This window comes from Rhagoletis pomonella, unplaced genomic scaffold, assembly GCF_013731165.1.
Source record: "Rhagoletis pomonella isolate Grant_MI unplaced genomic scaffold, Rhpom_1.0 Rhpom_scaffold_00003, whole genome shotgun sequence".
In the NCBI taxonomy this organism is placed as follows: domain Eukaryota; kingdom Metazoa; phylum Arthropoda; class Insecta; order Diptera; family Tephritidae; genus Rhagoletis; species Rhagoletis pomonella.
The window spans coordinates 73,962,622-73,987,082 of record NW_023458557.1 but is presented as its reverse complement, the minus strand read 5'-3'; the positions used below and the strand labels follow the sequence as shown (position 1 = coordinate 73,987,082).

General features: G+C 33.9%; 2 protein-coding genes across 2 annotated transcripts in view; both read left to right on the top strand.

Moving 5' to 3' along the window:
• Positions 1 to 24,461, top strand: part of LOC118735509 (short neuropeptide F) — a gene marked incomplete in the record, with an annotated part of 205,875 nt that overhangs the window by 24,650 nt on the left and 156,764 nt on the right.
• Positions 12,515 to 24,461, top strand: part of LOC118736364 — a 162,151-nt gene continuing 150,204 nt past the window's right edge. Inside the window, exon 1 of the mRNA XM_036466459.1 lies at positions 12,515 to 12,623. Coding sequence (XP_036322352.1) covers positions 12,515 to 12,623 — 109 coding nt within the window. The remainder of the gene's footprint in view (positions 12,624 to 24,461) is intronic.

Genomic DNA, 24,461 nt, shown 5'->3' with positions numbered 1-24,461 from the left:
TCCACAATGTGGAACCTGCCAACAGTATGGTCATACGAAAGCCTACTGCCGGAGAAAACCTGTGCAAAAATAAAGTACCCAGTGATAAGGAAGAAAGAAACGCCAGTCAATACTATCGCCCAAAGGCCAGTTCCTGGTGTCTCACAATCAAACCCAAATCAAGAGCCTAGAACAAAAATATGAAAAGTTCTTTAAAACTCTCGGCAGTAGATTCCTAGCTGGCGGTGATTATAGCGCAAAACACACCCACTGGGACTCCCGTCTAATAACTCCTAAGGAATGGCAGCTGTACATGCAATAACGAGCCTAACTCTGTCCTCTTTTTCCTCAGGTGCACCCACATACTCGCCAACGGACCAAAAGAAAACCCCCGACCTAATCGACTTTTGCGTGGCCAAAGGTATAGCATCTAGCAAAATATCCAGCAGCTCGTGCTACGAATTATCCTCTGATTACTCCCCTGTATTGGTTGAACTCAATAGAAGCTTTACTGAATCACCCCAATAATGTAGCCTATACAATTGAAAACCGACTAGAATTATTTTCGAAGAATGGTAATTTCTAATATACGTTTAAAACTTGCTCTAAAATTTGAAGAATATATCAAACTGCCTGGAAATCAACCCCTCCAACTTAGCAAAGAGAAGGTACAACAATCTCCCCACAAGCTAAGGCAAAGCTCAAAGAAAAAACGGTTAGCCGGTTAGGTGGCAACAAACCAGATACTCCGAGGTCAAAAAGCGATTAAATGCTTTCAAAATAGAACTCAAAGATATTTTAAAAATTGAACGAAATGCTGAAATACACAATTACCTAAACAGTATTGATGCGACTGAAGCAACTGATTACTATCTCTGGACGGCAGTTAGTAAGATAAAAAGGCCAATTCTATCTCAATCTGCCCTAAGAATGGACAATAATAACTGGACTAGAAGCAATTTAGAAAAAGCAACCCGTTATTTAAAATCTGTTTTTACCCCACAAAACATATAACCCCCTATCAGTTTAACAAACGAAATCAACGCTACATTCAGCTGCCCCCATCAAATGGATCCACCTATAAAATCTGCTTTTGCTTAAGGTTATATATACTTTTTGTCTTTATTCTATCTATATCCCTACCTCTACCTCTGTCCGTTCTAATTACATTTATGTTATTCTGTTTTCCTTTATCTTCATTTGTATCTTAATCCAATAAAATATCGATAACAAAACCGATAAAAATATCGACAACAATATCGATGAAAAATTCGATAGAAATTTCGATAGCAAAATCGATAATAATATTGGTAGCAAAAGCTATTAGAAACTCGATAAAAATATCGATAAAAATATCCATAACAAAATCGATAAAAACATCCATAACAAAATCGATAAAAATATCGATAACAAAAATATCCATAAAAAATCGTTAAATATCGACACCAAAATCAAAAAATATCGATAACAATTCGAAATATATCGATAACAAAATCGGTAACCATCGAAAATCTATAACAACATTGTTAAAAATATCGATAACAAATCGATAAAAATATCGATTATTATATCGATAAGTTCCGAAAATATCGATAGCAAAAATGATAACAATATCGATAAAAATTTCGATTAAAAAAAATCGTTAAAAATATCAATAACAAAACCGATAAAAACATCGATTATTTTATCGATAAGTCCCGAAAATCCCTAAAATCCCTAAATAGTTCACAGATTGAGCAGAGACGACATTAGGGTTCTCCTTCATTATAATCGGACGATTGTACAAACTCAAAGTTTACATGTATTTTAAATGGGAAATCTTTGCACGCCTTGGGCGAGTACTTAATGTTAATATTAAGGGTTAACATTTTCAGGGAGTTTTTTTAGGTGTTTTCTACAAAATTTCGAGGTAGGAGTGAAGAAAAAACAATAGTGGCAAAAAAATCACCCTAATGTAAATACTATATGCCTGCAAAGAAAAAGAGCGAATGAAGTAAATTACGCTGCTGATATACATATCACAACCACTTAGCCAACTAGTCTCTCTCTCTCCAGGTTCAGCCCGGCTGGGTAAGCTACCCACTCGCATAGACATTAAAAAAATTTGCAAGTCTTGAATTATAGGTTTTATTTCGGTTGAGCTAATTTTTGGTTAGACTTATGGACTTATGTAGTCTGCGGCATAATTTCTGCAAAATGTACATACATATGCACTCACATAGCAATGGAATTCTTTATAACTATGCGACAAGCATGCACATTGCCTAATAATTTTGTGCCAAAGAAATCTGAAAATGAAAGACAAAGTAAAATAAAAAATAGGCGCGCATACCGTTGAAAAAATAATAATAATATGGATGCTTAACATACATTTCTGATGAGTTAGGCATTGGTGGGACAAGTGGTTAAATATGAAAGGAAGAAAAAATTGGTCGCCAGCTGAATGAAATATAAAGAAAAAGTGGCTCAATTACAGCTATTGTCTGTAATGAAATATGAAAAGAAATCGCAAAGAAAAAAAGTGGTAATAAGTAGGCCGACTGACTGTACCTTCAATGAAAGTGTGAGTGAAAATAATTGGCGCTATGTGATTTCAGTTGCGATAATTTGAAGAATTACGATTTTTTTTTATTAAGAGTTGGTAGAGGCTTATAATTCCTCTAAATTTTCACTATTGAATGAATTTGCAAAACGAAACTTTTTTTTTATATTATTTATGTATGTATACATTTGAATGATAATGCTTCTGAATAATAACAGCTCTGCCAGGAAAACATGTTAAGTCACTTTGCTTGCATTGAGTTCCAAAATATTTGTTCGCATCCGCAACGTCATTAGGATACTCATGAAAAGTAGGCATTTGCAAAATTTCACAGCTTTAATTAATTAGGTTATAGTTAAAAAGATAATAAATAGAAAGAAACCAAAAAATATGTTGGAAAGTAAAAGAGAAGATAAAAAACAATTTTTTGGTTTTGTTCCTCCGAGAGGATGAGAAAATTAAGAATATATTTTCGAATGAATTCCCTGCGTCCCTTGTCAGATGTTGTTCCTGTTTCAGTATCATCAATGCTTGACAAACGGCATTTACAAATGTATGTATGTATGTTTTTGTATTATGAAAATAACCGGCAATTGTTTACCTTTAAAATTTGGTATTTACTGACAAAGCAAAGATAAAATTATAAATTATTATTTTTTTTACCTGTTAGTTTATGATAAATGCCGAAGGTCCCAAAATATATTGGAATGCCCATAAGAACACCAATAAATTAAGCACGAAGAAACGAAATCACCGTAGGTACAAGCTTTCTCAAAGTTTTATCACTGATTACCCCTTCATTCGACTCAAATCTCTTACCACCGAGTTGTCGGGGTCGAAAATGGCTAATAATAAACTAAAGGAGCTTGTAGTATTCTGGCTTAAAAGTATCGTCAAACCTAGGGTAAGCTTGACCTACATTCCACAAAGCTGGAAAAAAGGTCAGAGTACGAACACTCGCCAAAGAAGAGTTCTATCGCCGTTGCCCTAGGTGGTGGCACTGAACGGCACTAGAACTAAAACAAGACGGAAGTGATTATAGTCGAATATTCAGATTATGTAGTTGTGGCACTGTTAGCTTTCTTTCCCTCAACGATTAGAGAAATCTTAGAGGGACAACTGTTTAGTTAGGTAACACGGTCATTATAAGACCAACATCAATAAGGATTATAGAGTTTGAAAATAAACTGCACAGGAGCACAAACAGCATATATAAATGTTCCCAAGTAGCCAAGCAGTACTTCTGGCAACAAGTTCCAAATTATTCAGAGATGGCAAGTGTATGTATATAGCCCGACGAATTAGTCCAGAGCCTTAATTTTTCAAGCGATTTGATTTATTTTTTTTTTAGATGAAGGTTTTTGTGATTTAAACTGTGTTCACACTGCAGCATAAATTACTCGCTTTCGATTAAATTACTTCACATAAATCGAGTTTGTTCCGACTAGCTTTCATGATTTCTATATCATTTCATTAGCATGTGTACGTACGAGTGTGTGGTTTGTACTTGATTTACAAATAAATGGTTGCATACCATTTAGGAACTTCTTTTATACATTTCCTCAATAGCGGCAGCTTAAATAAATGACATGCCGGTTTTTTTATTTATTTGGTTTTTGGTTAATGATAGATTACCTAATTTTTATTTAATTTATTCACAATTTTTACAATGCGAAGTAACTTGATTTCAGCATGGTTTGCTTATAAATTGCGAATGAGCCGTAAATGACGATAATGTAAACATGCTTTGAACATGCTTTTAGAAGAGATTTGTTGAGCCAGTTTTTGGAATTAAAATTTTTTTATATAAAGTTGTTTAGTGCAAAGTTTAGAGGTTTTAGAAATTTTGAAGAACTTTGATTCTCACGTTCCTATTAATAAAAAGTAGTTGAACACAATTATAGAGTTAACGAAAACGAAAAAATATTGACAAAATAATTTAGATATTATAAAAAAATGTTGACCAAAAATTAAACAAGCAATTTTTTTCGTTTCGGGAACCCTATAAGTGTGTTTAACTATTTTTTTTTATATATCATGTATTACCACGAACAGGAGCATCGATGTTATTCAAAATTTCCAAAACAAAATTTCGCGGTCATAGGAACATATTCAATAACGAGATGGTTAACGAATTGTCTACATAAGGCACGTTGTAATTGGGACTTAAAATTAAGCCGCGACAATAAAGTGTGCACTCGGAGAAATCAAGGGGAAATGTACTTGCGATTCGCACAAATGGCTGAGACCCGATAGAGCAACCTATAAACGCGTAAAACTGCAAGGACTATCTGGACCGATTAAGAGAATAAAATAACTGAAGATGTATAAAGGAGGCCAAAGAAAATAGATCGTTAAATGAATAGTAGCCACAGTTAGGCCTTACTGGCTCCTTTAGTGAGAATGCAACGAAATCACGCTTCTCCTACATATCTTGTTATTGTAGCTGCAACCTCGAAGGAAAAAGGGAAACCGACTGACATTACCTCTGTCAATGTCTCGCACTGGCACGCAAAGTGCAGGATTGCTAGGAAAACTTTTTTTAATGGTTTTTATACCCAAGATACCAAATTTTTCGACAAAAAAAATTAAAGCACGCAAAATATCACGTCAAAATCTACATACATATGTATGTACGTATTCAGAACTACACTCTAACATTTTATTCCTTTTTTTCTTAAAGCTTTTCTTTGATGGCAGGGAGATTATTCTCGTGTTCCCTTACAAGGCCAGGATGTTCGTATATTGAGAATTAAAGTCTTAGATACCAGCACACTGATAGTTCCAGATTCCGTAGAAACGATTCCATCGACGTGCCGTATATGGGTAGAGGTGAAAATTAAATACAAATGAATTGACTTGTGTCAGACCAGGTTGCAATATTCAGGTTTGCCTTTTATAATACATCGAAAGTACAGTGTGCGATACAAATTTATGTACATTGATTTTAATTGCTAATTACAAAAAACGAAATTGCTCTTTTAACAATAATTTTTATTATTATTTTTTTCGTTTACACTTTTATTCGCCATGCTGTTTCCCGCTCGATTTTTTTTCCACTATTTTATGAAAAGTACCTCTTGGCGTTATTCGTTTCAGTCTTCGATTTTTTGTTGACTTTTTTAATGTCTGCTCTCCGTCTGTTTGTCTCTTCGTCAGTATCTGAGTTCCGTTTGGTGTCCAATTTAGCACTTTTAATAGCTCTCTTTCTGTTTAGCAATTGTTTTTTCTGAATCTTGGCGACCTCCAACCAATTTTAAGGTGGCGCGGAATCAGACTCATTTTTGTCTGCCCCTCCTTTTGACGACGAAGCGCCCTCCATCTCGAGCGTGCCCGAAAGCCCAATCACCCAAAGGTTTGCTTGTTCCAATAAAAAGAACAAAACTATGAGAAACTCACTCCTTTTTTGCTTACTTCACTGATGAAGTCCTTCACAACAATAATTACACTCCTTGGTGTATATATTTAACTAAATATGCTTTTTAACATAAATTGTACAGTACTTTTTAATTACACACACACTTTACACGTTATGAACACAATAGATTGATACACTAATCCTCCACCCACGGCTGCTGGCTTGCGAATGACATTTTATTCCTTCATATAAAATCATGCCTTACTAACGCATTTTATTTTTGCCACATTTATTTTAATAAAATCATAATTAGCTTCAATGTCCTTTCGTTTTTGTTTTTTTTTTTTTTTGTTTTACATTTTTAAGACTACACTAGCACAAACAAGAGCCTAAATAAAGTTATATGTTACGTTTAGCACGCTAGCTGACAACAAAATTCAATTAGCAACAACAATAGGTATGCGAAAAGCTATGAAAACAAAAAACAGGCAGTAAAGCACATTAATGTAAAGGCTTAACACTCCATTAATGTAAGCGTATTTTGGAAGAAAGTGCAAGGCAAGCATTCATACATTACATGTACAGTGCGTATACGTAACATTGAATCATGATAAGTACATACATGTTACGTATACGCCTAGTTCGCAAAGTTTAGGCAGAAGTCGCCAGCTGAACGATTCTAAAAATATTTCTCAAGGCAACTGTGAGGCTGTGGGTTGTTATTAATTAATTCACATTCGACTGGAGCCTGTAGGAGCACTACGAATGGATTATATAATTTTCGAGTAACATTCTGCAAAGTAGTAAGTAGGCGCAGAAAAGTTGGTTGAAAAGTAGTGACGTACGTATTTTATATTTTGAATTAGTTAAATCCGGAAAATGAGTGAAAAGCCAGCATTCGTATGGTAAATGCTTACTCATTTTTAATAAAATAGGTACTTATAAGTTTTAAAAAACGAAATATCATAATTAAAATATTTTTTTTTTTTTACCCTCCAACTCTCAAATTGCAACTTTTAATACTTGATTACATAAATCTTTTGTTGTTTTGCTTATTTTTTTTTTTAATTCCCTGAAAGGCAATTAAACCGTCGCCGGCCACAAGAATGCTCTGAAATAAATTTTGTTACAAGCCGCAATTCGAAAAATGGCATTAGCATTGGGAATAAGTAGAGGGTAAATAGTCGAATTCAGCTTAGTACTATTTATTTTTAGTTTAACTCAACGAACTCATACAGACATGCTTAAATGTATGTACACTAGGATGGCCTAAAAATACATGGAACAAAGTAAAGTTGGAATTTTTATGCTCTAACCCTCTAGGATTGTTCTATACCTACCGTGGCCATAAATATGAATTGAAAATGCAGGACAATTAAAAAAAAAAAATATAACTACGTAACTAGTATAAAAATAACAAAATATATATATTTCTTAGTACTACACCGAATTTTAAACTTAAAAAACATAAATCACATTTTCTTCATTGGCACTAATCTTTTTTGAAATAAATATTTAGAAATTTATAATAAAACATGTTATAATTACACTAACTTATACCGAAAATGAACCTATGTAAAGGAGAAATTTCGAGCTGTAGGTCGTTTCCGTCGATTCGTGAAATATTGACGAATAGTTCCGAAAAATACCAAAAACTACGTTTTTCGTAGTAGTTTTTTTCCATGGAAAACTTTGACCGAACTCTAAATAGTTTTTGATTTCAAATTAAAAGAATAGGGATATATTTTTTTTGTATATAAAACAATCCTAGGGTGTGAGAGAATTAAAACTTCGGCTTTACTTTTCTGGACCACCCTAATGTACACACAGAAAGCAGCGTCGAATTGAGGGCGGCGGTGTTTTACCATATACATAAACGAAATGAGAGGCGGATAGCAATTTTTGAAGTAAAATACTTAGGTTTTATGAATTCCATGAAACGCATCATGCCAACGAAAAGTGGTTTAAATATGCATAAAATTCGCTTAGCAATTGTAATCAAAACATTTATTTCCACGCAATTATTTTGCTATTTTTGTCCATAGCAGCGCCAGGCAACGAACATGACTCGCCCCATGATTTCAAAGCCGCTTCGACAGCACTAAAAGGAGTTGCCTATACGCTGCGATGCCTGAATTTGATATCCACACGGAACTGTTATGGCTGTGTAAAATTAAAAAAATAAACTCCACAGCTCCGTTAGAATTGTGAAAGACCTCTGCAAGCCATTTTCTTCCAAATAGAGTTTTTTATGTAATTTCTTTAATCTGCTGTTGGAGACCTTAATAAATCAAAAGAACAGTCAGCGCATTCGCCCCTTACTTTGGAACCAGCACCGATAATAATGTAAGCATGGAAATCCAACGCAGAATCACTCTTGCCAACAAGTGCTACCTTGGAACGAGTAGGCAATTCAGAAGTAAAGTCCTCTCTTGAAGTATAAAAACCACTCTCTATAAGTCACTCATCATGCGCGTGCTGGTATATATCGCAGAAGCATGGATAATGACAACGTCCTATGAGGCGGCTCTTGTAGTTTTCGAGAGAAAGACTTTGTGGAAGATTTACGCGCGTTTACGCATTAGCGACGGCGAGTAACGGAGATGATGGAACGATGAGCGGTATTAGAGTTATAACGATATAGTGCAGCGAATTAAAATACAGCGGCTCCGCTAGCTTGGCCGTGTCGTACGAATTGTCCATTCCGACGCTCCAGCTCTGAAAGTATTCAACTTGGAACCCGCTGGTTTTAGCAGATCAAGAGGCAGGCCCCCACTGGCATGGAAAGACCAATTGGAGAATAACTTGGCTCCACTTGGCATTTATAATTGGCGTAAGTTGACACATAAGAGAAACGACTGGCATGCTTTGTTGAACTACGCCAAACTCGCTCACAATGGATGCTATTGTTTCCAGCAGGGTCGTAGATGTGCTCCATGCACCCGAAGAGTCAATAATGATTTATCCTAAAGCATACGAGAGCCCTGAGAGCTGCTTAAGTTAATCTCTCCGCAGCGACTGATGGCGTTTGAAAAATGCTCGGAAATTTTCGCGGTAGACACGGTTTGTCTCTTCCACAGAACTTATTTTTCATTCGAGTAATTTCTTTCTTAATAGCACAGCTGCGCAATATTTTCAGATTTTATTTTTTTTTTAATGCTAAGGACTTACGCTTGATTTGTTTCATAAAGAGGTTGATTGAAAGCAATGAGATGCTTGCGTAAACCAATAAGTAATCTTTCAAGTACTGCTTATCGTTCAAAAGAGGTGTCTGTCGCCTTTTGAAATATTTTTTTCGATATCCTTCAAATGCGACATTTGTGTAAACCGCATGTATAAATACATGTATGTATGTATATGTAAGTATACTATTAATCGAAAATAACGAATGTAAATTAAGCGCCAATTCAAATATGCTTAAAAATACAAAGTTACGTAAACTTGCATACATACATACATACATACATACATACATATGTATGCACGAGCGTGTATCCATACCTTTGTATTCGCTAAAGTCCTTTGTGTTTAAGTACGTGAATAAAGTTTCAATCCAATACACATGCTAGGTCCATTCAATAACTTTTCCAGTAAGTACTTGCAGCGAGAGCGTAAAAGAAAAATAAAGAGTAAAATTGAGAGCAAGAGAAAATTTTCAGAAAAAGTTATTGAACGCAAAACTAGTAAAAACTTGGAACTTAAGCCATTTTGACACTTTCTGACGGTTAAGTTTTTTAATTGAGAATAGTTCCTATCGTCATAAAAATAAAAAAAAATACACAAGAGATTTAAATTTTTCATCCATATTTTCATTTCACTAATTATGTTTCATCAAATCATCCTCTTAAACAGTTTGTTTACATTTTAATTTGAAACATAACCTTACTTTTTGACTCATGCAAATTCCTGCTAGTAAAATTTTTACTTGCAAGAATTTGCAGCTCTTTCGGGTTGTTACGCTCTCGAATGCGGTCTCTCTTGCAAATATTTTGGGTTATTGAATACATTTGCAGTAAAAACTTGCAAGTACTAGTTACAATTCGTAAAAATTTTTTGATATTGAATGGACCTACTTACATACATACATATATACAAAATGAAGTAGTATGCGAGCAAATAATTACGTTTTTTCACATACTTGTACCTACATATGTATGTAAGTACATACATGATTAAGCATTCATGCATTTTCGTACAAACCCTTGTATTCTATTCTTTTAAAGCAAGTAAGCCAATGATAAAAGTATGTAAATACTAACAGTACTTGTTAAATATGTATAAAGAAACAAGCAATGTGTGTTGCTATTGAGTGCACCTGTTGCCACTTGTGGCTTTTCCCACATCTCCTGCAATGCCTACAACATTTCTAGGCTATTTAACTACATAAGATATGTACATATATATATATATATACTATATGTATGCCATCCTTTAGTCCCACGCTCATTTTCACTTTAGTTTTTTCGTTCCCTTTTTCTACTTATCCCCTCCTTCTACTTGTTTCTATTTGGCGCATTTCCTTTCTCTTTCTTTTCTTGTTTGTTCGAGCCTTTAGTTCCCTACGTTTATACTTTTAAAATACTTACAGCTGTTTGTTCTTTTGGGTTTATGTTTTACTCTTACTCTCAGTTTTAAAGTTTACTTACATACATACGAGTATGTGTTTACTTTGTTTAGTTATAAGTAGTGCATCTGTGTTTGTGTTGGTGGTTTCTAAAAGCAAGCCTTGCGTTTTACTGGAGGAACACATACCCCAGCGTGTGGGTTAAATTAAATCCACAGTCTAATAGTATACCATTAACAGCTGCAGGCTAATTTGTAGTACCTGGCGAACAGATTAGATGTCGTCAGGTCATGTCTAAAGTAGGGTAGGGCGGTTCCTTGAAAAATTTGCTTAATTTCATGGCGCTAATGAATATATAACTCAGTTTGATATAATAACTAGTTTGTCGAGCAGTTATTAATCCATTGGCCATCTTCTTCTTATTATTATTTAGCTCTGTAACCGCCTAAGCGATTTTGGCCGAGTTCAGCAAAGCACGCCAGTCGTTTCTCTTCTGTGCCAGCTGACGCCAATTGGAAACACCAAGTGAAGCTAAGTCCTTCTCCACCTGATCTTTTCATCGCAGTGGGGGCGTCCCTCTTCCTCTGCTACCAGCGGAGCCACTGTATTTTAATTCGCTGCACTATGCCTAGGTCGATGTAACTCTAATACAGCGCATCGTTCCATCATCTCCGGTACTCGCTGTCGCCAATGCGTAAAGGCCCGTAAATCTTCCACAAAGTCTTCCTCTCAAAAACTACAAGATCCGCCTCATAGGACGTTGTCGTTGTCCATGCTTCTGCGATATATACCAGAACGGGCCCCTCGCCGCCGTACTTGAATAGCTCAGCTGGCTGGCTGTCAGCTCCAGCAGCTTTGTTGTTTTTCAGCCGCGTTATTGCTATTCGTACCTCGTCATGGTCAGACGGTGTTACATCGACTCCGACTTCATCGACTATGGGCTCGAGCTCTTCTTCTCCACTGCTTTCTGTGCTGCTACCATTCAGTAGGGTGGAAAAGTGTTCCCTCCATAATTTAAGTACGTTCTGAACATCGGTAACTAGGTCGCCATTGTTGTTCTTACATGTGTAAATACGCCCTGGTATTGAAACCTTCCGTAAGTCGGCTAACTCTCTGGTAAAATTTTCGCACATTCTTCTTGTCGGTCAGCATTTCAAGCTCTTCGCACTCACGTTTTTTGCCACTGCTCGCATATGTCGGTTTTGTGAAGAGTGCTCTCTGAGAGCAGGTGTGAGATTGATACCCCATTGTAATAATTCATTTAACTTATTAAATAATTAGGATTTACCTTTTTAAAAAAATGGCAATCTTCCCGCATGCATTTTAGAAACAAAGCCTTTTCAAACCATTTACTTTGATAAATCATATCGTATACTGAAGAAAAAAACCCGTTGTAGAAATTAAAAATTTTTATCTATTTGAATACCGTTTAAAAATGTTCGTATTTAAATCGAGTGAAAAGTGTTCAGAATTGAATATTTCCACTATACATACACTACGTAACAGCTTTGCAGTTCTCTGGACAACAGTCAGCTGTTCTTATTAAAATACGCATACTTCGCTTATATACGACCCAAAACACAAAAAACACTCCATACGGGAGCCATGTTTTATTATACTGTCTTATTATATTGTCTTCATTTGTATGTATTTTTTGTTAAGGAGACTACCCTTGTCGTAGCAAAACTGCTTAATTTGTGCAGCGCACTTCCCATCCACTCAAAACTAATGCTTTATTAAAAATGCAGCTAAATATTTTATGCATGGAATTTATAATCAACTCCGTAACTTAAAATAGACTTTCGGCGTCTGCATTAACTGCACATAGCTTAATAATCAACAAAACACACCAAAGGTTAACCAAAACTAGCTTCATTCAAATACGACAAATACAACTCTAATAACCCCCAGAGACACACATAATTTACGTATAAACTTTCAAAACAACAAATATGAATAGAGTCACCACACAGATACTTCTGCTTTTTTGCCGCCTTCTGGTTTAACACAAATTGCTGACAACAGTCCCATGCGACTGTTTAACCGCAAATTGTTGGCCAAATGACCGACTATGCCAATGGAACAGGCCAAAATTGTAAAAAATAGTGGCCAAGCACAGGCCAAAAGCGGCGCTAATGAAAATACAGCTGCCGCGGCAGAGGGCAAGGACATTGTGTGGTGTAAGTGCATTTTACTTGCCTTCCGGCCAATGTCAATGTCATAAAAATTCTCGAAAAGTATGGGCAGCAGATGAATAGATGGCGGTGGCAATTGTGCGTATATATGTATATTATGTATACAGGTATTAGTTAGATAGGAGTAGTTAGCTAAGGTGGCTGTTGATACGAAAATTGTCTATGGACATAAGCAGCTAATGTACCGGTGGTCAGTGAAGACGGTTGTATTGTGCGAAGGAAAATTAAAAGTCTTTCGTGTAAGTAAAAACTGAAAAATACTGCAAACAGATGTGCAAATACATCACAGGTTCGGTTCATTAGCGCACACAAGGGGTGGGTTTTGGGGCTCAGTTTGTTGTTGTTGTTGGGGTTGAATTCGTAGGCATTCATCAAGAATTGTCTTTATTTTGTTTAGTCGCCGCAAAGCAAGGACCTCAATGGTTATTGTGGTCGATTTAACGGTGGTAACTTGAGTACTTTGACGCCTGATATCTCCGAATGCCCCCATGCGGCTTTTTTTTTTAATAGTATTGCCCCTACCGTTACCAATATACATATGTACATCTTGTTTATGAGGCAAATCGGACCATAAATACGATCTTAAGTTATAACTCGACTCCAGCGCCACTTGGCGTTTTAAGTTGTGAACCTAAACTATACGGCGACATTAGGACAAAAATTTCATAAAATTAATTTCGGTCGGTTAGGAGGAGTTCACTCGAAAACACACGTACCGAAAAATTATATATTTATTTATGGATAGGTAAAAGTTTCAGTATGTTTGGAAGGCGCCACGCCCTCTCTACCAATTGGCCCCACTTTTCTCCAAGAGTATGGGATTGATTTCAAAACGTTTACACCTAGTTCCAGTACTCAACCACAAATGCTTCCAGAAATATGCGGTTACTACAACCAAAAAAGCCTATTTAAAACAAGTGAGAAAGTCTAAGTTCGGGCGGAGCCGAACATTAAATACCCGGCGCAAGTATTAAATATATATTTTTTTCGCCTTTCACGGGAAAAAATAATCATAAATTGTAATGGTCGGAGGAACCATGTTTTACGCGAAAAAGGCATATTTTAAAGCTGTGATAAATTAACCGGAATAAAGCTATCCTTATTTAGAAATGTAACAGTTATGAGTTGATTGCTTTCTTAAATTTTTTTTATGAAAACTTTCAATTATAACAGCAATTGCTAGTTTGGTCTTATTTCTTAAATATAGAAAATAATGATTTCATATGAAATATTACATAGTAAATCTTGGTTGCTAAATTATCAACACCTTGATAAAACGACTTATTTTTCAAGAAATATTTTCTTCAAAAATTAATTCCTTTACTAAAAACTAGAGCGAAGGTCCTTTTGCGTAACATAAAGTGTATTAAAATATTAAAAATGAATATAATTTGTTTTATATTTAGCATCATATCATTTATAAGATGTGTCTTACCAAAGCTGAAGTAAATTTTTAAATAATAATAATAATAAAGAATCCAATATGGCGTCCAAGAATTAAAAAAATTACTGAATTTTCATGTAATCTTAAGTTCTTAAGTTCGCTCATTGCAAATTTCAAACTAGTTTTGGAAAATTCAAAATTCAAACCTGAAGAACTTTATTTAAAAATGAAAAAGCTGAAGTTTGGGTAATTACGAATTTCGAATAAAATAAAAAAATTAAAAAATAAACTGTTGGGGCCTAGATCAAATTGTTTGGGCTGAACATATAGCAGACGGCCCTAACTATCCCTAATTTATAAATATAATTACTGTTATTATTTCATAATTGTATCATTAATTCATTTTAGATATGTTTCCTCGTATATATGTATGTAATAAATACATAAACTTTTGCTAAACAAACATTTCTTGTTACTCAACTGAAAATGACAGTTGATTTGACAGTTGTCAATACCAAACAAAATTTGAATGTGATACATAACTCGAGATCAGTGAGCCTCAAAATATAGTACGTTTAATTCTTGGGGAATTTTCCTTATTTTTATTGAAATTGACAGTCCCTTCGACAGTGATAAATTCTTAAGCAATTAATTTGACACGCAATTCGTGATTAGCATGTCTTAAAACCTACTCAGTGGTATTTTGAAAAAGATTGTCTTATTTTTAGAAAAATGCATAGTTCATTTGACAGTTGTAAACTGTCAGGGTGTTAATTTGACATAAAATTCGTGGTCAGCATGTCAAAAAACGTAATCGGTGGTATTTTCATAAAGATTTTTTAACATTAGAGAAATTGGCAGTTAATTTGACAGCTCTCAACCGTCAAACTAAAAATTTTATGGCATATTCGGATTTAGCATTACAACAATACTACGATCCCGCAGCTTTATTATAATCGTAAGTGCCCTTTAATTTTTCGCGTAAAACATGGCTTCTCCGACCACTGTACTACGTACAAAATTTTAAGCAAATCGGACCATAAATACGATTTCTTCGATTGGATCGATTCCTGGTCCACTTCCTGGAAAAAAAGAATCATGTATGCTAATCTAGGCTAAAAAAGCTACCTACGTACCAAATTTTAAGCAAAGCTAACCATAAATACGATTTTTTCGAACAGATCGGTTCCTGGTCCACCTAATGGAAAAAATATTGCCCTGTAAACATTGAAAGCCCGCTTGGCGCCACGCTATCTGGCCCACTTCTTAAACTTTGGTCGAACACGGATAAATATTATTGAGGAATTACGTGCTATTTTTGGGTTTTTTCGAGTCACCAAAATAATTATGGGAGCCCATCCTGTTTCCGAGATAATTAAGACTTTGCTGGGTTAACTGTAACTTAGCAGAACCTCCATCCAGTGAAGACTTTTTACTGCTTATCTGGGTTTATTATTTTGGGCTTATTATGTGCTTTGCAAATATTGCCCGTTGAATATTGAAAAATCGCTAAAAAATATTGCCCAATAAACATTGAAAAATCGCTTAACGGCCCGGTAGCCGACCAACTTTATAAACTTTGGTCGAACACGGATAAATATTGCTGAGGAATTAGGTGATATTTGGGGGCTTTTTAGGGCCTAAGCGTAGCTAAATAGAACTTTTCTTGTTGATTTCAACCATACCAAGATTATTTGGCGCAAATAAACCTAAAGCCCATAAAAGAGGTTAAAGTTAAACTTTTATATTTTTTTTATTATTTATAATATCTCGGAAACTATTTGACCGATCACAAACGTATTGATGGTTATTTAGAGATAATTTAAATACCTTTTACGCGACGTATATAGTATAACCTTTTTGAAAACAAATTTTTAGTAAATGAAATTAAAAAAAATATATATATCTAGTTACGGCTAACTTAGCAAAGTATTAATGATTTACCAAATGGTCGGAGCCCAAAAAAAACACGGAAAGTGGCCGAAAATAACACACAATGAGCACAATAATAAGAATCTTTTTATCTTAGTTTTTTCATTTCAATGCCGCTAACTTGATTGAGCTGTAGTTGAGTTACATGGCTACATGCATGTAACGAAATTATTTCATTTATAAAATTATTTCTATTTTTCATGAAAAAATTCATTTATTCATTTTAATTTTAAAATGGGTGGCAACTCTGTTAGCATTTTTCTATTCCGATTTTCTAACGTTTTTTTAATATCTATATATTAATACGCTAACATAAATTTTGACTCCGTTCGTTTGGCGATTCTACCGCACCGATTTCAAAACCAAGAACACCGTTGGAAAGACATTTTTCTGTAGATGAGAGATGCAGAGTTGTTAAGGGTTTCACAATTGGTTGAAAATTACGGCCAAAATCGTCGTTTAAACATTTTCGAATTGTGTACAGGTTGAAAATCGTCGTTTAAAAATTTCCATATTTGTTAATGGTTGTTTTGCAACCTGTTCAATTCAAGCGTTTCGCATTTTGTTTTACTTCGTATTTGAAATTAAACTTTGAAATAAAGATAAATATGAAGATGAAGAAACAAGTGATAACGATGAAGACAAAAAAAAAAAGGCAAAAGTGAAGATAAAGACGAAAATTGAGATAAAGGCGAAAATGGAGACAATGAGAAATACATTAGAATTAGGTTAAAAGAGCTGAAATTTTCCGATAGGAATCGAAATAAAATCACCCATAAAGGTTACTGAAATTTACCGAATCATCGAAATTTATAATTATCGAAATTTATCCATGCTTATTAAGTTATCGCACCGTATTGAATTATTCAAACTGATCAATGTTAACTGAGTTGTCGAAATGTATAGACACAGAAACTTAGTTGTCCAAATTTACGGATAGTTATCGAGCTATAAAAACGTGTGGGATTAACGAAATTTGTCAAGTTAAAGAAATGTATCGAGTTATCGATATTTATTGAATTATCATCATTTATAGACTTAACGAAATATATCGAGGTGTCGTAATGCATGGAGTTCTTTCAACTTACAGAGTTATCGATAATTATTGATCTACTGAAATTGGTTGGTTCAACGAAGCGAAGTTTATGGAATTTTCAAAATATATCGATTTATCGAAATTTCAAGGTTATATAAGCTTATCGATTTATCACTGCATATCGCATTTAATCGTCTTAACAGAGTGTAACGAGTTATCAAAATGTTTAGATAGTTTTCGAAAAATGTGGAGATGTCAAAAGTAAAAATTCATAAAGGTATCCAAAGTTTTTACATTTTTGAGTTACCGAAATTTATCGAGCCAGAAGATTTTCCGGTTAGTTATTTTGTACCGTATAAGTTTTGCTACGTGTTAAGTTAGAAAACCTCTCCAAGGCTTCTAAAACTAGAAAAACTGTCGAATTTCGACAGTAACTGCCACTCTAGTTTTAATAATTTTATAACGGGTGGCAACTTTATAAAATATGTTTACATAAATTTTTCCCAAACACTTTTTAGTTTAGTAGCCATAACTATAAGTTTTAGTAGCCCTACTAATTTAATTCATTTTAATTTTCAGACCGGTGGCAACTCTTTAAGTCATACGCATGTAAATTTAATTCTCCTAAATATCTTTTAAATGATATTGACATTGTAATGTTTTTTAACTTCATCAGTTTAATTTGAAACCAAGTTTTTATATCTCTTAATAAATAATTAAAAATAATTGGCCGCTCGCCCAGCCTCGCGTGGTTTTCATATAAGGTCTCTCCTAAACTAACCTAGCCCAACTAAGGCTAAATTACGTATCTGTCCTTAAAACCTAACCCAACTGGGTTGTGAAGGGCATGAAGTGCAGCAACCACACAAAACTGAATATAATACAACATTTTTGGACTTTTATGGCTCCACATAGTCCAAATAAATGCCACAAAGCAGCTGTTGAATGATATTGCTTGTTGGCCGCATGTGTGGAGTAAACGCTTGGTTAAATCTGAAAAGCATGAAATTGTTTGGTGGTACATACGCACATACCTATGTATGTATGTACATATGTAGGTACTTAAATTCCTATACGTCTACGTCAACAAAGCAGCAGGCAGTCGCGGGTAAGTTGACAAGGCTGCCTACCAATGAATGCAATTACTGCGGAAAACTGCCTATTAAAATGCACAGTTGCACACAAACGCTTAGGTGCAGTTATGCTTGAACTTGTGAGCTTGTGTGTGTGTGTGTGTGTGTAAGTTTGAAAAAAAAGGATGTAAATACATACTAGGCACATAGTATGTATGTGCTTCCATGAACTGAGATTTTAATTAAACCGCAAATCGACTGTCAACACTGTGGCAAATACTAGCATTGCGCTTTTCTGCTTTATTACTTTATTTACACCGGCATATGGAAAGAGTTGGCCAAATGTGACAATGGTCTATGAACTACACACAGTAGGTATATGTATATGTATACACACATACAAAGATCTTTAGTTAATTGGCAGTGCTGGTGAACTGATGTAATATATGTATTTGGCTAACAGTGGCCAATGTTATGTTAGACACATAAATACATATTTATATTTATGACTTGTAGTAGTGTAACATTTAAATGTTGTGAAAGCAATTGTCTAACGGAGTGCTAATAATTACCTATGTATATATGTAAATGTGTACATAAGTGTTGTCTACCAACCGAATGCTTTTGCCTGGGTAGGCCTAAAGAAAGTCAACCAGCTTAGTTTAACCTCAAGATTTCATTTCCTTTCCAAAATGAGAATGAAAATATTTGGGCTTCCGCGCTGTAGCCTCGTTTCCTTTAGTTAGCTGGCATTTACCCATTTTGCTGACGTAATTCTGTCATTTACTTCTTTTTCGTTTACCTATATTTGGGTAACTCAAACTTAATGCTAGACAAGAAATAATTATTATAGCTAGATACACACACAACAGCCATGAATTGTGAGCGGCTCATACAGTTCGTAACTGATGTGATTTATGAACTCAAGCAATTCAATCAAGTTTAAATAAATAAACAGCTCAACTTTATGAAATGAAATGAAGAACTGGCAATTATGGAGGATTACTCACAAATAATCCTATCCTAAAGGCTTTTTGATATTTACAGTAAATTACTTAAAGTGTCCGGAAACTACAGTCGAATTTCTTAAAATCAGATAGGTTTAGATAGCAAGGCGTGTATGAATGTATGATAAACCAGAGCTTCCCAAAAGTAGGTTTCGCCGATCCTAAGGGTTCCGTTGAAATGTCACCAAGCTTCCGTGAAATGATTAATTTTTGGCTGCTAAATAATTCAACAGATGCCCAAGTACAAATCCGGACTGGTTCGTTTTCATCGTTTGGTTTAGATCCGATCATTGGATCATGAAATATATAGATATATATATATTTTTTTTAAGTCGGGTTTTTTTTGGCTAAAAATTACTTGTTTTGTAAAGAATTTTCTCTTTTTTTCTTATGAATAATGCTTAAAAAAAATATAAGTTGAAATGTCACACCCGCCACCGTGGAATGAGCTGTATGCAGTTTTATAGCTCGCTCTAAATATAATAAAGTTTCAAATTAATAAAAATTTACGTTGATTTTTTTTAATAATTTTCTTTGTCGATTTTGCTTTCATATAATGAATAAACACAATTTATTTTATACGGTAGAAAACCCCAACACCTTCGGCAAAAAAAATCTAAAACGAAAAGTTTTTTGCAGTTTAAACTTGCGTTTTTTATCCTACAACTGAGTGGGCTATAAACTGCGTATTTACTCAAACTTTTTCAAGAAAACCTAATTAAAAAGCTCGAAATTTTTAAAAAGTTTGTGAAATATTGTACAACGTTTGAAACTTTAATTTAAACGGGTTTTGTTAAAGACTTAACTATATTAAAAAAAAATAAAATAAATTAAATAACACGAAATTTGGTGCGACTAAATTTTTCGACCGCTGCATATATGTAAATATTATATGTACATTTTTTTCTTTGTTTTTTAACAAAATTTATAAAAGTTTGGTTTGTTTTATGAATACATAGATCAACTACTTTTAAAAATAAAATAAACAGAAAGACCAGCAATGTACATATCGAGCCCTAACCGCCAAAATAACGTAAGCGACATTTTTTTCAAAATTTTATTTTTGATGCTCGGGCATCTAGATGTATTTCTGCATCGAAAAGAAAATTTTGAAAAAATTGCGCTTACGTTATTTTGGCGGTTAGGGCTCGATATGTATGTACGTAATTTTTTTTTTTTGGTAAATCTATACATATATGTAAATGTGAATGTCTGTTTGTTTATTACCTTATAACTTTTGAACCTCGACACAGAGTCGCATGAAACTTTGCACACTTATTTGTTTTTACCCTGGAATGGTTATAGGTATGGTTCTGGTCAATTTTGCACCTCCCATTGACCGGAAAATTTTTAATCAGCTATAACTTCGGAACCATGCGCTAAAAGAACTTCAAATTTGGTACGAAGACATATCTATAGTAGGTACTTATAGTAAGGTATATATAAAAGAGTTTAAAAAAGGGGCGTGGCACATCCCATAGGCGTGGCATTTTTTATCAGCTATAACTTCGGAAGCATAAGTCACATGAACTTGAGATTTGATATGCAGCCATAAGTATCTACCAAAGTTATTATTACATTTCATTCCATAACATACAAGCTATAAAACTGTCATACCATATTCTACTACCATGCAGGCATAGCCGCGGGTGCAAGCTAGTAAGGAAATATCAGGGAATTTCATTGTCGAAATCGGGGAATTCTTAAAAATGAGTTGGCTACGCTGGAATAAGCATCGTAGTCGACAATCGGCTTGAGCTGTCAATTGTGCGATACCCAAATGCGCATTCAGTTTTCAGACAATACCGAACTCTAAAGCAATAATTAATAACAATTAAACAATTTTACTTTTCACTTTAAAATTTAAAGTATGCATACTATTTCTAGTAAAAGTTTTTATTCATATTTTGATTAACTTGATGTGAAATAAAGGGTATTTATTGTGGGTTCCATTATCTTAAAGGTTTGGGAACCCCTGTGCTACACTCCTTTTGATCCTCAGCATTGGCAGTTTTCCTTCTGTTTATTTAAAATTCATAGTTTTTTTTTTGTAAAAAATACCATATTCTTTAACAGAAACCATGTAAATCCGATTTTTATAGTTAATGCAAATAAAACCAACAAAGCGTGTCCCTACTCAAGTGACCGGCAGCATACAGCGGAGATCAAAAATGTCAAAATGGTAATTTTTTTTTTTTTGTTAAATATTAACACGTTTTTCATATTGAAACTTTTTCGTTGATGTTTAATTAAAATAGTGCTTCAATCAAAGTTTTAAACCAAAGAAAACAGTTGGATTTCACAATTTTCATAAAGTTTTCTCACTTTTTGAAATGAGATTTTAAAACACTTCTGAGTATGAAGTTTTATAACCCACGAAATTTTATTATAATAACTTGCAAATTTGATGACCCTAGCAAATCGCGTTGGCCTAAGTTTGATTAATTATTTCATTGCTGGCAGATACTCAAACTTTGGAATTCTTTGAAAATTACGTTCCGCCCCTTTGCAGAAACTCTTACATACATATATTACTTGAATTGTAGAGGTAGGTAGTTATATGAAACTTAAAATTCATAAAATTGTTGTGACCTTCTGTTAAATAAACATTAATCTCAATTAACCACGATATTGAGATGACTTTGTGATCATACTGTTCCCTATAGTATCCACTATAAAGAATTTATTCCAAGTTTGGTTTTTTTTTTGCTTTCTTGGTGGCGTATTTAAATTAATACAGGGTTTTCTCACAAAAAGTACCTTTTGTGTGAGAAGATGGCTTAACATACATAGCTATATTTACTACGCTGCGTTAATTTTTTGGATGAAAAAGAAGTTATTGCGATTAATTATAGGTTGAATATAGATGTTTGCTTATAAAATTATGGTTTAGTAAAAATGAAAATGAGTTTAATTGAATTTAATTTAGAGTATTATGTATTTACAATTCGAAATTATAATTGATTAACAGCAGACTTTAACTTTTATTTTAAGATTCAAGTCCAAAACTTCGCCTTCAACATGTCTGCGTTGTTTGTGCGTAGTATTGCAGACCGTATTTCCTCTAAGATCAATTAATGTTTAAAGTAAAATTATATAAACATTTAATTGAGTTCTTGGTTTGCTCATGGCCAGCTGATACACGTATTAGTTTCTCAAAATTAATATAATATGGCGGACAAATGTATTAAACAAAATGTAAAATTTTTATAATATCTGATATAAGGGAATTTTTTAAGTTGTTTATAATGAAACCGAATGTAATGCTTGCAGTTAGCCTACGATAAATGTAAAAGTATCCAGGGTCCACCACGTGTAGATTGAAGGGCTATATTTGGACCCCTATTTTCCTTTTTTTAATTACTAAAATTTTAAAAAAATTTGTTTATTTTATTTTATTTTTATTTTTATTTTTACTTTTTTTCTATTCGCCCATAATATGTACATATATCCACCATTCCAAAAGCCACTTCATATTTGTAATCTGCTACCCCGAAAACACCCCTATAAATAATTGCGTAAAATGTATTTTTTTTAAGTCATTTGCCATATTGACCCATTTGTTCAAAAGTCGGCCGCCATTTTGGATTCTGACATCAGAAACCCCCTCTATGTGCACAGTTTCGTAGAAAAGTAATAATTTTGTTTCTAAATCATCCAAAAACCTCCTTATACGAAGCCTAATTAAAGTCGATAAATGACTTCATATTTTCGCCTCTTTTGATAAACTGCTGGCGCATAGTGCATCCTAATAGACCACCCTGATGTCAGTAAGTTAAAGCTCGCCAAAACTCATTCAACTTTTGCTAAGCAATTACATATTACAACTCTAAGACAAATTTTTTCTACTTCAAAACAGGAGGAGGTTATCAAATCGTTGGATTTTTATTTATTTTTTTGTATGGTTACCGCATAAATTTGGACCACGTTAACCGATATCTATAAACCATTTTTAAAAGAAAAGATGGTACCTCAGAGATGGTCGCTTACAAATTTGGTTTAGATCCGATCATTGGATCATGAAGAAACTAACGGTACTCTTAAATTTGTATATGAGAATTGAAGTCGGTTTTGGTTTTTTTGCAAAAAAAAATTACTTGTTTTTCGCAATGTCCTTTCAACAATACATTAGACTTAGGGTTGTACGGCGAACTTTCTTTTCTTTGTTTGCAAGGCGGTACGGACTAATGTACATTCTTTTGCTGGTGCTATTTATGTATTTACATAATGTCTCTCCTCCCTACATTTTTTTTCTTTTTTCCCAGCCATTGTTATGTTTGTGGTGGCTTGCGTCATAATGCAGCATAATTAATTAAAATCTACAACATCAACACCTAATTTCCATTATACTTATTTATTTACCTAATTATGCACACCATTACACAAAGCAATAAATTTATTTACGCACAATTACATAACTATCATAGAACGTTAACCGAAGTGCAGCTAACAGCGAACAATAAAGAACAAAAAAGGTATTAGGTTTCATAACTTTGGTGTCGGCTGCGTATTTTTGGGTGAATCAGTCAAGCTACTTGACGTTTGCTAACTGTCACTGTCAATAGTGTAGGCAGCCAGAAGTGTAGACAAGCCGAGAAAGGTAAACACGTCAAACGAAATGGACGAAGTTATGAAAGGCAAAAAATATGCTATTACAATTAACAACAGACTTTAAGAATTTAGTAAGTATTTGTTGGTAATTAAGAATGAGTGAGCACGCATCATGCGCAGACATCAAGGCTCTTGTCGCTGAATTTAATTGTTTTACTTAATTGACGTGTTGCCCTCCATTGTCAACTTTTATACCGAATTTCCTTTACTTAGTTTCCACCGTTTGCTTTTAATGAAAGGTGCGAAACAATTGACATGGCACGCAACATTTGAGCTTCACACCTTGACTTATTTAGCTTGTCGCCATTATAAGAACGTATAAAATACCTTAATGGTGTGAGCGTAATTCACTCAACTGCCCTATTAAACCAATTTGCATTTGTTATTTTTCTTTCCATTTCTGCAAATTGTGGCACATAAATACTTCAACTTTCATACATTCATACATATATTTAGAAGATTAATTATTTAAGTGTAAAATTGTGTTTGTTCATAATATAAATGACATGAAAGCGTATTGTTTTTAATTTAAAAGAGCGACTTGGCAAATATATTGGAGCTAAGATATTTGCTGCTGGTTGATTCTTTGGATGGGTTAGGAAGTTGATGTACTTTGAAACGAATTTCCGTCATCCCTTGTCAAATTTAGTTTGGAGGCAAACCAAACCCATTGATTAGAAATTTAACAATAGGTTAAAGTTAAATTTTTTTATATTCATAAAAGTTCTGAAGCCTTCAGCTTAGCCGAAGATAGTACAGGCTTTACTTGATTAGTTTTTC